The sequence below is a fragment of the Sorex araneus genome, chromosome 6 (assembly GCF_027595985.1).
Source record: "Sorex araneus isolate mSorAra2 chromosome 6, mSorAra2.pri, whole genome shotgun sequence".
NCBI lineage: Eukaryota > Metazoa > Chordata > Mammalia > Eulipotyphla > Soricidae > Sorex > Sorex araneus.
In genome coordinates this window covers 93,492,899-93,505,933 of record NC_073307.1, presented here as the reverse complement: position 1 = coordinate 93,505,933, position 13,035 = coordinate 93,492,899, and the positions used below count along the sequence as shown (strand labels likewise).

The 13,035-nt window shown below is 45.8% G+C and overlaps 1 protein-coding gene across 1 annotated transcript; it reads left to right on the top strand.

Moving 5' to 3' along the window:
* Positions 1–1,692: 1,692 nt before the first annotated feature.
* Positions 1,693–8,605, top strand: LOC101559317 (apolipoprotein L2-like). Its single transcript, XM_012933205.2, has 3 exons — positions 1,693–1,791; positions 6,068–6,245; positions 7,401–8,605. Exons 1-3 carry the CDS (start codon positions 1,734–1,736, stop codon positions 8,365–8,367), a joined length of 1,203 nt encoding a protein of 400 aa, XP_012788659.2. The 5' UTR covers positions 1,693–1,733; the 3' UTR covers positions 8,368–8,605.
* The last annotated feature ends 4,430 nt before the right edge of the window (positions 8,606–13,035 follow it).

The window sequence follows — 13,035 nt, the reverse complement described above, 5'->3', positions numbered from 1 at the left end:
CTTTACCAAGGAAGAAATACGAATGGCCAAAAGGCACATGAAAAAGTCCTCTGCATCACTAATCATCAGAGAGATGCAGATCAAAACAACCATGAGATACCACCTCACACCACAGAGATTAGCACACATCCAAAAGGACAAAAGCAACCGCTGTTGGAGAGGATGTGGGGAGAAAGGGACCCTTCTTCACTGCTGGTGGGAATGCCGACTGGTTCAGCCCTCCTGGAAAACAATTTGGACGATTCTCAAAAAATTAGATATTGAATTCCCATTTGACCCAGCAATACCACTGCTGGGAATATATCCCAGAGAGGCAAAAAAGTACAATCGAAACAACATCTGCACATGAATTTTCATTGCAGCACTGTTTACAATAGCCAGAATCTGGAAAAAACCCGAATGCCCCAAAACGGATGACTGGTTGAGGAAACTTTGGTACATCTATACAATGGAATACTATGCAGCTGTTAGAAAAAAGGAAGTCAAGAATTTTGTAGTTAAGTGGATGGGCATGAAAAGTTTCATGCTGAGTGAAATGAGTCAGAAAGAGAGAGACAGACATAGAAAGACTGCACTCATCTATGGTATATAGAATATCAGAGTGGGAGACTAATACCCAAGAACTGTAGAAATAAGTACCAGGAGGTTGACCCCATGGCTTCGAGGCAGGCCTCACGTTCCGGGGAAAGGGCAACTCAGAGAAGCGATCACCAACTACATTGTAGTCGAAGGCCATGTGGGAGAAGGGAGTTGCGGGCTGAATGAGGGCTAGAGACTGAGCACAGCGGCCACTCAACACCTTTATTGCAAACCACAACAGCTAATTAGAGAGAGAGAACAGAAGGGAATGCCCTGCCACAGTGGCAGGGTGGGTTGGGGGGGAGATGGGATTGGGGAGGGTGGGAGGGACGCTGGGTTTACGGGTGGTGGAGAATGGGCACTGGTGAAGGAATGGGTTCCCGAACTTTGTATGAGGGAAGTATAAGCACAAAAGTGTATAAATCTGTAACTGTACCCTCACAGTGATTCTCTAATTAAAAATAAATAAATTATTAAAAAAATTATAGATCCACAATTTCTTAAAAATATATTTATTTAGGGGCTGGAGCAATAGCACAGCGGGTAGGGCATTTGCCTTGCACGCGGCCGACCCGGATTCGATTCCCAGCATCCCATATGGTCCCCTGAGCACTGCCAGGAGTGATTCCTGAGTGCACCAGGGAGAGAGAGAGAGGGAGGGAGAGAGGGAAGGAGAGAGAGAGGGAGGGAGAGAGAGAGGGAGAGAGGGAGAAAGGGAGAGAGGGAGAGAGAGAGAGAGAGACAGAGAGAGAGAGAGGGAATGTGTCTGCCACAGAGGCAGGGGGTGGGAAGGGGTGGGGGTGGCGGGAGGGATACTGGGAACATTGGTGGTGGAGAGCGGGCACTGGTAGAGGGATGGGTCCTTGATCATTGTATGACTGAAACGTAATCGCGAAAGTGTGGAAGTCTGTAACTGTATCAACACTGATTCATTAAAATAAAATTAAAAAAGACACCTCTTGAAATAGCACCAGCAGAGACAGGAGTCAGAGAAACACCGGGGGTTCAGTGTTAGTGTCTGTGACCCCCAGGGAACAGGGTAGCACAGACCTGTTCCCTTGCTGCCCCCTCTGGCCCAGCCGCTCACGGTCACTTTCTTCCTCCCCACCAGGGTGAAGCCTCACCTCTGTCCACCCGGACACAGATTGCAGAGTATGGGGGAGCCGGGATGCGGAGACCCCCACGGCACCATGGACCCAGATACTGACTCAGGTAGTCAACTTTCTCTCCCGTGGCTGGTGCCTGCTGGAGACCCCGAGTTAAGGGGGTGCCTCGGGCTGAATTAAGGGGGTGTCTCAGGCTGAATTAAGGGGGTGCCTCGGGCTGAATTAAAGGGGTGTCTCAGGCTGAATTAAGAAGGTGCCTCGGGCTGAATTAAGGGGGTGTCTCAGGCTGAATTAAGGAGGTGCCTCGGGCTGAATTGTGCTCTAGAGCAATCGAGAGCTGAAGGCAGGGTGGGCGGTCAGGAGTGGCCTAGAAACTCAAAAGGGGCAATGGTGTCTTGAGCACTTGAGGGTCTGGGGCCGCATCTTCTTCCTGTCCCTCATCCGGGTCCCCTGGCTGGGTTGTTCACTCTTCCCTCCCCTTGTCCTTTAGCCAATGGCCCAAACTGAAGTCAGGACAGCCTTCAGGGAGGGGAAAAGCTGGGGCACAGGAGGAAGAGGGCCTCGATGTTGGGAAGAATAGGACACAGATCTGCAATCTTGCCGGTTTCTTCTGCCCTCTGCCTCCTTCAAGCTCGTGCCCTTGGAGGCTGTTCATGAGGCCTTTTAGACTTCCTTGTGATGGTCAGTGGGTCATCACACTGGACCAAGTCCAATATTTGCCACCTGGAAGTGGCCTGGCGTGCATACATCATCTCACCTGTATATTGAGGATTCATTCTGCTTCCTTACATTGCTCTGAGCATTGACTATTCTGGAGGCGCACAGCCTGCTACTCTCTGTCACCTAGTAATGTCCGTGTCCCCTCTGTCTGAATGGTCATCCCCTCTCTCCCAGCCCCCACCGGGCCTGTGTTAGAGCATCTGCTTACCAGATGTGACAGCCTCAGGTGGCCGCCACCTGTTCTCATCTCAAGGTGTCTGCACAATTCTCAGCTCTTCTCTCGTCTCTACCCCACCCAGTAATAGACAGTGTCATTGACGAGTACCTGTGCCAAGTCCCTGGTTTCCTCTCTCACTGATTAGGACCAATATAAAACCCAAGCTCCTCTGCACCCACCCTTATCCACAAGGCTTCCCAAAGTCCTGTTGCTCAGGACTCTCTCCGTCTCTGTCTCTCTGTCTCCGTCTCTGTCTCTGTCTCTGTCTCCATCTCTGTCTCTGTCTCCCTCTCTCTCTCTCTCTCTCTCTCTCTCTCTCTCTCTCTCCCCCCTCCCAGGATCCCCTGCAGAAACTGCTGACTGAGTCACCTTGAAGAGAGAAGAGGAGGGAGTATAGGTTGGAAGCAGGACCCCCAATAGCCCCGGGTGGTTGTGGATGATCATGGCTGGAGGCTTCCTGGAACACACCCTCCCCCAGACGCAAGGGAATCTTGGAGACGGGGATGAAAGTGTTTTTCTTGCATGTGACCAACTCTGGCCACTCATGGTCCCTGAAGCACCTCCAGGAATGACCCAGTACTCTTTTTTAATATTTAAAATTAATATTTTATTTCTATTTTTTAATATTTAAAAAAATTTAATTAAAACATTTTTTTTTAAATGAGTCACCATGAGGTACAGTTACAGACTTAAAAACTTTCGTGCTTATGTTTCAGTCATACAATAATCGAGTACCCATCCCTCCACTGGTGCCCATTCTCCATCACCAATGATTCCAGTATCCCACCCACCACCCCCACCCCATCCTGCCCCCCACCGTGCCGCTGTGGTGGGGCATTCCCTATTACTCTCTCTCCCCTTTTGGGTGTTGTGCTTTGCAATATAGGTATTGAGTGGCCATCATGTTTGGTCTATAGTCTACTTTCAGCTCGCATCTCCCATCCCAAGTGGGCCCTCTTAGCACACTTTACCTGGTGGTCCTTTCTCTATCTGAGCTGCCTTTTCTTCCAGCATATGAGGCCAGCTTCCAAGCTGTGGAGCAATCCTCCTGGTACTCATCTCTACTATTCTTGGGTGTAAGTCTCCTATTCTGTTACTTTATAGTCCACAAATAAGTAGTCTTTCTATGTCTGTTCCTCTCTTTATGACTCATTTCACTTACCGTGACACTTTCCATGTTGATCCACTTATACGAAAATTTCATGATTTCATCTTTTCTAAGAGCTGCATAGTATTCCATTGTGTAGATGTACCAAAGTTTCTTTAACCAGTCATCTATTTTCAGGCACTCGGGTTTTGTCCAGATTCTGGGTATTGTAAACAGTGCTGCAATAAAAATACAAGTGCAGATGTCACTTCTACTATTCTTCTTTGCATCTCTGGGATATCTTCCCAGAAGTGGCATTGCTGTGACCCAGTACTTTTGAGTACTGCTGCTAGGTATGAACCAATCTCCCCCTAAGCTCCCCCCTGTCAAAGAAATAGTGATCTCTTGTCCAGTTTATGGGCCAGCTGGGGTGAGGGGTGACAGTGGGGTGCTGGGGAGGAGGTGATAAGGACTGAACCCAAAGGTCAAAGCTGAGGGTCTGGCCCCACACCCACAGATTGACTCTTCTCTGCCCATCTGGAGGGAACCAGCAGAAAGAATCATTTCTATGTGGTTGTGTCACACACTGGGTGTAGTTCGCCATGTTATTTTAAAATTAAACAATAGTGGGGCTGGAGTGATAGCATAGCGGGTAAGGCATTTGCTTGCACACGGCTGACCCGGGTTCGATTCCCAGCATCCCATAGGGTCCCCTGAGCACCGCCAGGGGTAATTCCTGAGTGCAGAGCCAGGAGTGACCCCTGTGCATCGCCGGGTGTGACCCAAAAAGGAAAAAAATTAAACAATAGCAATAAATCCATATATATATATTACCGGTAAGTCAAAAATCAAGTACTTAATACTTTTTTTTAAAAATGTAATTACAGTGAGATACATAGCTCCAACGTTGTTCATATTTGGCTTCATTCATACAATGTTCCAACACCCATCCCTTCACCAGTGTACATTTCCCACCACCCACGTCCCTTTGGGTGGCAGGCAGTACTTTTATTTATTTATTTTGCATTTTTGGGTCACACCTGGCGATGTACAGAGTTATTCCTGGCACTGCACTCAAGAATTATTCCTGGCGGTGCTTGGGGGACTATATGGGATACTGGGGATCGAACCAGGGTCGGCCATGTGCCAAGCCAACGCCCTACCCGCTGTGTTATTGCTCCAGCCTAAGGCAAAATCAAACATAGGGAGCGTTCACTGGAATGTCACAAAGACAACTTACAGTTCCTTGGATTAATTCCTGAGCTTCCCATTTGTTGGCTGAGGGGTCCTATATCCTATCAGAGTCTTACTTTTTTCCCTGTGAAATAAGTCTACGTGTTAGAGCCAGAGAGATAGTACAAGGGTCAATGAGCCGGCCAGTCTTGAATGGGACTGGCACTGGTTTGAACCCCCAGACCACACGTGGCCCCCTGAGCACCAGAAGAGGTCCCTCCTGATCTTAGAGCCAGGAATAGCTCATGAGCACTTCTGGGTGTAGCCCAACTATCCTCCCAAATGAAAAAAAATTAGAAAAGAGAATAGCTTTTTGTTTTATACAGCAAAAAATGTCATGGTCTCTCTCTCTCTCTCTCTCTCTCTCTCTCATGCACACACACACACACACACACACACACACACACACAAACACACACTCACCTATCGTCTCCCAGCTGAAATTCTGTTGTCTCCAAATCAATGAGAATTTTACAGAGCTCCTTTCTTCCTCCATCTGAGCTTGATCAGCCCCAGTCCTGAGGCTAAGCCTATTTGTTGTTGATACCACGCTTCCCCCATTGGCTGGGAGCGACCGTGTTTCCCGTGAACATGGACACACTTGTGCCATCTGCTCTAGTGGGCTACACCAAGGTACCTGCAGGCTCCTTCTAAAGGACGACAGACTCTCCATCCCTAACCACACAGAGAGGCCCTAACCACACAGAGAGACAGACACAATATCGCGAGATCTGGGGTCTGGGGGTCCAAGATCAAGGTGCCGGCAGAGTTGATGTCTACTGAGGCCCCACTTCCTGGAGAGCAGATGGCCACCTTCCCTTCCCCAGCCTCTCCTCTGTTTGTGGAGAGAGGTGGGGACAGTATCTCCTTGCAAGTATCTCACAAGCACTTGGGTCTTAATGGATTAAGATCAGAATTCTTTGATTCAATTGACCTTCTATCCAAACATACCCACATCAGGGGCAGGATACTAACGTCAGAATTGAGGGAAGAATGTATATTTCATTTTATGGCATCAAGTCATTCTATCAGCAGTACTTAGGGGATGGGTCCATGGAAGTACCTTAGACACAATACTCAGGCAATTCCATCTCCATTTATTTTCACCTTATTCTTATTTTCTAGAGAGTGGCAGCATTTTGGAGGATGCTTTCCGGTATATTCTGGACACAATGAGCAAAGAAGAATTGCTATCCCTGACAATAGAAGATAAAGCCTTGGAGAATCTTGAGGCTGAGAAGGATTTTTTTAAGTACTTCTTGAAGGGGTGGGAGGAAGGAGCGTCACTCACCCATTTTGCCACGTGAGCCTAATTTCCTCTGGGATGGCAGAGACCTTGTGTTTGGGTGGTAAATGTTTGTCACAACATTCCATGAGGAATATGTCCTCTGTATCAGTTCCTCACAGTGACTGTCCTGGGTTGAGAAGAGATGAAAACTGCAAGTGGCAGATTAGCAATTTGGGTCAAGTCATTAAACTGCTTATCAGAGGTCACTCTCCCCTAGATCACTCTTTTTTTGACACCAACTCCAAATTTAAAGGGGGTGGTATTCATCAGATCTCCCTTTGATGTGATTTTCTTAAAATTTAGAGCTAAATTCACTAAAGCTGTATGTAGTAAACAGCTTCAGTTTACTACACAGAAGGGAGGCAGAAACTGACAGGAAGTCAGATGTGACATTTTCCTTGTCCTCAGGAGTCATCACTGTTCCATATTCAATGTGGGACAAAAAATGGAGTGACACCATGGAGTGTCAGAACTGATCTAGGTCCTCTAATCCTTTCCAAAGGTGAGATGAGTACCACATGACAATATTCATTGTGGTATGTCCACTAAGGCAGCTTCTGCTGTATACTCACCTTATTAGTGCATCCAATGTCAAAAGTCCCAGGCATAAGAAAACTCAAATCAGTGAGGACACCTAGGGACCCAGATATCACTTCCCAAGACTTCAATGCAAAGGACAGATTCACCGATTGGTCTATAGTTAACCTAATTTTTCCATGGCATACTATATTCTCCGAATGGAAGAGACCCCACTGGGATTCTCTGTCTTTTATACAAAGTTCCCATTCTACAAACACCTGCAGTGCTTATAGTACTGATTTATTTTTATTTATTTATTTTTAATGAATCACCATGAAGTACGTTACAGACTTACAAACTTTCGTACTTATGTTTCAGTCGTACGATGATCGATTGTACACTCATCGCTAGGAGCATCTTTAGATGATGTAATCTTTAGATTACTTAGTTACTTATTTTCTGTCTGAGTAAGTAAAACTGGGACTTACTCATGTGTGAAATGTATTTAATGTCAGTGAAAAAAATTCCTTATATTTCTCAAATTCAATTTGGTTGGTAGATTAGGATCTATGACTTATGATGGATAGATATTACTGACCCACAGTAGAGATGATAAAATTGCCTGCTCATAACCCACCTTTATTGTTGCAGGGATGAGGAAGAGGCCCTCGGTGAGGGTCTTGGCAGTCTGAAAACAGAAATGGAAGAAAAGGAAGACACAGATTATAGAATCCAAGAAATGGATGCCATGGGAGACAAAGATGAAAACCAACGGGAGCAGGAATTCATACAGAGGTTTTTGAAAGAGTTTCCTCAGGTGAAATGCAAACTTGAGGTGCAAATAGCAGAGCTCCGGGCACTGGCAGACAAGGCCGACAAAGTACAACGAGACTGTACCATCTCCAATATAGTGACCAACTCCACCAGCATTGTTTCTGGCATCCTGACCATCATTGGCATGAGTCTGGCACCTGTGACAGCTGGGGCAAGTCTAGCATTGTCTGCAACAGGGTTGGGACTGGGGATGGCATCTAGTGTGACAGGTGTGTGTACTATCATCGCGAAACAATCAATCAAGTCCTCTATAAAAAATAAAGCCAGTAATTTGGAGTCGCCTGAAATCAACACAGAGGAGATGGTCAAGGAAGTTCTTCAGGATGTTGCTCCAAAACTCATGTCTGTAGCAACTGATTGTGTTAAAGATGGAGAAAAGATTGTGAAGAGTGTCAATGCCATAAAGTTGATCCAAGCCAGCCCTAAGCTAGCATCCCAAGTCACATGTTTCACAAATGCTGGGAAAGTATCCATCCAAACTGGTGAGCAGGTGCAGAAAGTTCTTGAAGGCACGGTTCTGGCTATGACCAAAGGAGCCCGTGTCTTTGGTGTGGCCATGACAGGCATCTCCATTCTGGCTAGTGTAGGCAGTCTTGTGAAAGATTCAGTAGACTTGCATAAGGGCTCAAAGACAAGTTCAGCTAAGAAAATGAGGCAGGATGCTCAGGAGTTGGAGAAGAAGTTGGAGGAACTCGTAGACTTTCATGCATATCTGCTTGGTTCTGATTTTGTAACCCTAGAGGAGCACGGGGAGCAGAGGCCCGTCTGGGACAAAGGCATGTAGACAACTTTTGGAGAAAAAAGAGGATGAGGTGGAGATCATGAAATTGGTGTTATGGAGTTTTGACATTTATGTCAAAGAATGCAGGGATGGGCAGTGCGTAAGGATGGTGAGTCAAAGACAAATCAGGAACATGGAATCTGAAATAAGGGAAGGGAGGAGGACTAGAAAGTGGAGGGGTATGGAGAAACTATTTTGGACCAAGGAAGACTTTCAGGACATGAATGAAGAGGCTTGGGGAATGCACCTGGAGAGGCCAACAATATGAAGGAGTTGAAAATGGGGAGAAAATTGGAGAGCACCAATGTATACAGCAAAGGTGATTCCTCTTTTGACCCCCCCCCCCATGGTTTTATGCCTCAAACAATAAAGAATTCATTCCCTAGTATTTGTGTTTGTGCAACCTTTTCAGTATCATTCACCGTTGCCTTCCAAAAGGTTTATCTTAGTTAGGCTCTGACTTATTTATCTAGATGATGATAATCATGATTTTGATAGTGGTTTGGTGGTGTTGGTCATGGTAGGGGTAATGACAATTGAATGGACATAAAAAATAGTCAAATCTTTGGTGCTTTTTTGGACCATGGTGCACTGGTGCCAATGGCTTTGAATAGAATTTTGAACACTGATGAAAATAATAGTTGTTTAAGACAAAGGGGAATCGAATTCAGATGACGGTGCATGTCACGGTTTCCATATCAAACCAACTTGCTTGTGTGAAGAAACACATATTATCTAGGCCTCAGTTTTCTTGTTAGACAGGCAGCATATTGAACTAGAGGATATTCCAGATCTGCATGGTTCTCGCCATTGGGTCCAGTAAACATGGCGATATTTTGAGTGTTTATTGGGTCACTTGATGAACTCACATGAGTTCTAGCTTTACATGTGCTTATGGATGCTTCTTCAGATTAGAAGAGCTAATTTTCAGGTGCGCGAGGGACAGAAATAAAACAAATGGACAGAGAAAGAAACACTATACAGCAACGTACTACACTACGTATATCCACAAGATCTACTCACATTTTACTGACACTCCTATGATTGCTTCCGAGGGCACCTTCCAGGTTTTTCCCAGAGTTACTGGCGCTTATTTCTTATCACCATCCACACTGGATCAGAATGACCCATAAAGAATATAAAGATGTTGTGTCTTTTTTTTTTCTTTTCTGCTTGGTCACCCAGGTGGGTGACTGCATCTTCCAGAATACTCTGAGGAGCTTTCATGGGAGGTTCTCAGGTTCATTTTCTGCAGAGAGGCAGCGGGAAGCAAATCCATTCCTCAAGATCATCACTTCCATTCCCCCATGGGCTTCCTGTGGGTATTCTGTGCCCTTCTGTGAATGTTGAGCATCATTCCCAAACAGGTTTTCATGACCAGAGTGCGTAAGAGACAAGGAACATGAAAATCTTCCAAGCCACTCACAAAGTGTTCTACTGCTTTGCCTGATATGTTCTATCACATACTGCATCGCAAAAGCCTTCTCTTCAACCTTTGATTCTCTGTAAGTCACCCTTCACTGCATCTTCCGTTTCTTCCTCAAGAGATCAATAGTGTCATGGCCACTCACTTTCCCACCTACCTGAGCAATTTATTTAATCTCCTAGTCAACTCTTCATCAGCCTTTGGATAATTCATGTTCTTTCCTGAATTCAGTTAGAGAATGAGTGCCTCAGATAATGAATCATTGACTCGTCCAATCACTGAATCACTGAATCATTGAATCATCAACCCTTTTACCAAGCACTCTTGGAGCTCAATCTCATTATGCCTTGTGTGGATTTAACGCTATTCTAATGTAATATATCTATTGGTTGAAATTCCTTTGGTTATGAGTGACAGAAATGGAGTCTGGCTGACATGAGCAAAAGGATGGCTTTCTCTTCTAGGGTCAAGCTCATGTACCTTAGTATGCCCAATAGATATTCCAAATTCCCAGGAGGCAGAGAAGTTAGGGTGGAGTGAATATAGTGTTGAATCAAGCAAGTATAAGTGGGACCTTTGGGAATAGGACTAGGGAAAAGTGAGATCTTGGATACTTGTGGTCACACCTAGGTCTTGGCACAGCGTCAGCTTGATCTTGATTCCCTTCCCTAAAAGATAGTGGGGGCAAGAGACAGTAGTGACTGAGCAAGCTAGCTGGGCATGCAGTTAGCTGAGTGATGCTGCTAGGAGCTGTGGCCCACTGGGACAGGCCCATCGAGGTCAGGGAGAGCCCAGGAAATGTCGCTGTTGCTACTAGTGACCTAATTCTATGCTAAAGCCGAGAGAGACAAGCGTTGCGTGGGTCCTGTGAAAAATGTTTATGAGTAGATGCACTTTGCAGAGTTAACGAAGTAGCTTCTATCTATCTATCTATCTATCTATCTATCTATCTATCTATCTATCTATCTATCTATCTGTCTGTCTGTCTGTCTGTCTGTCTGTCTGTGTCTGTCTGTCTCTCTGTCTGTCTGTCCGTCCGTCTATCTATCTATCTATCTATCTATCTATCTATCTATCTATCTATCTGTCTGTCTGTCTGTCTGTCTCTGTCTGTCTGTCTGTCTGTCTCTCTGTCTGTCTGTCTGTCTCTCTGTCTGTCTGTCCGTCCGTCTGTCTATCTATCTATCTATCTCTATTGTTTGGGGGCCACACCCCATGGTGCTCAGGGCTTACTCCTGGCTCTGCACTGAGAAATCAGAGCTGGTAGGTTTGGGGGACCATATGAGATGCTGAGGATCAAATCCAGGTTGTCTACATGCGAGGCAAGTGCCCTGCATGCTGTACTCTTTCTCTGGCCCAACAGAGTAGCTACTAAATGGGTTACATTTAAACATACGAGTTGAAGTTTTGGGATTCTGTTTGAGCATGTAGATGTAAACATTTCTACACTTAGACACCTGATAGACATAGGCTGCCCCTGGTCTCTGAGTGAGTACGGGGAGCACAGAACCATGGAGCCCCAAGACTGCTAGAGAGTCAAAAGGTGCCTCACATCACAGAGCTGGAATGAGCACAGGTATGTGGGTAATTAAATAATGCAAAAAGTGGGGGCCGGAGTGATAGTACAGTGGGTAGAACAGTTGCCTTGCATACTGCCAACCTGGGTTTGGTCCCTGGCATCCCATATGGTTCCCCTAGCTCTTCCAGGAGTGATTCCTGAGCAAAAAGCCAGGAGTTACTCCTGAGCACCTCTGGGTGTGACCCAACCCCTCACCCCAACTCCCACACCCCAAAAAGAGAATGTCAAGGCATGCATTTCCTCCTCCATGGCTGCTTTCTTCCTTTGGTTGCTTTGACTCCTGGTTGTGATTCCCGGAATGTGAAGGTTACTCCACAGGTCATAACCAGGAGGCGGAGGGGCTGGAGTGATAGGACAGCGAGGAGGTTGGCCAACCTGGGTTCAATCCCTGCTCCCCCCTAAGATCCCCTAAGCAGCACCGACTGATGCCTAAACAGAGTCAGGAGTAACCCCTGAGTACAGTTGGGTGTGGTCCCCAAGCCCCCCCAAATTAAAGATTAAAAATTCCTGGATCTCTGTGTACTCAACTTACCTCTTTATGACTTAACAATAAAAAGATTTTTTTTAAATCAACAGTCTTCAAAACAAATCTTTTGTTATACAGGGAATTTGTTCCTTCCATTCATACTGGAGTTCAGTAGCCGCTTCCCTAACTGCCCAGGCAATCTCATTAGTTAAGTGAGAGCGGCTTTGAGTTAGTGGCATGTGTGTTTTACCTGCCATGAGAGCACATGGTAGGGCTGTTTACATGTGGAACAACGGATTTGGGTGAATAAGGGTTGCCATGTCAAACGCATCCTTTATAGATATAGTGCAATAGTTTTAAGATTTGCTTTCTAAAGTTGATATTGTGGGTTATTTTTGTGAACAGTCTGATGTTTGGGATCATTCTTTTCTTAATAAACAAGTCCTTATTGTACAAGGAGGTTGACTCCATGGCTTGGAAGCTGGCCTCACATTCTGGGGAGAGGGCAACTCAGAGAAGGGATCACCAAGTATAATGCGGTCAGAGGCCATGCGGGAGAAGGGTGATGCGGGCTGAATGTAGACTAGAGACTGAACACAGTGGCCACTCAACATCTCTATTGCGAACCACAACACATAATTGGAGAGAGAGAGAGCAAAAGGAAATGCCCTGCCACAGTGGCAGGGTGGGGTGGGGGGAGATGGGATTGGGGAGGGTAGGAGGGATGTTGGGTTTACCAGTGGTGGAGAATGGGCACTGGTGAAGGGATGGGTTCTCAAACTTTGTATGGGGGAAACATGAGAACAAAAATGTATAAATCTGTAACTGTACCCTCATGGTGATTCACTAATTAAAAATAAATAAATTATAAAAAAAAGAAAAACAAAAAACAAGTCCTTATTAAACCAGGGTGTGTGTTTGTGTGTTTGTGTGTGTGTGTGTGTGTGTGTGTGGCGGATGGTTTGATCAGCTTAGTTTCATGCTAAACACAGATTACAGAAGTAGTTTTTTAAAAGACATTTTATTGTCATTAAGATAACGTGGTAATAATTGTAATATTTTGGCTGCTGATGTACAGAGTGGACTCTCCCCAGGAGGCCAAAAATCCATGCTCTTAGCTGGCCAGTCCTCTCCCCTGCCCACACCTGGTCATTTCAGCTCTGTGGTCAAGGTCCAAGGGCTTGTTCCTTTGCTTTTTGG

Coding starts and splice junctions, on each gene's coding strand:
- LOC101559317 (XM_012933205.2), top strand. CDS start 1,734: ATGGGGGAGCCGGGATGCGGAGACCCCCACGGCACCATGGACCCAGAT. Junction 1,792..6,067: donor GGACCCAGATACTGACTCAG/GTAGTCAACTTT, acceptor CTTATTTTCTAG/AGAGTGGCAGCATTTTGGAG. Junction 6,246..7,400: donor TCACTCACCCATTTTGCCAC/GTGAGCCTAATT, acceptor TTATTGTTGCAG/GGATGAGGAAGAGGCCCTCG.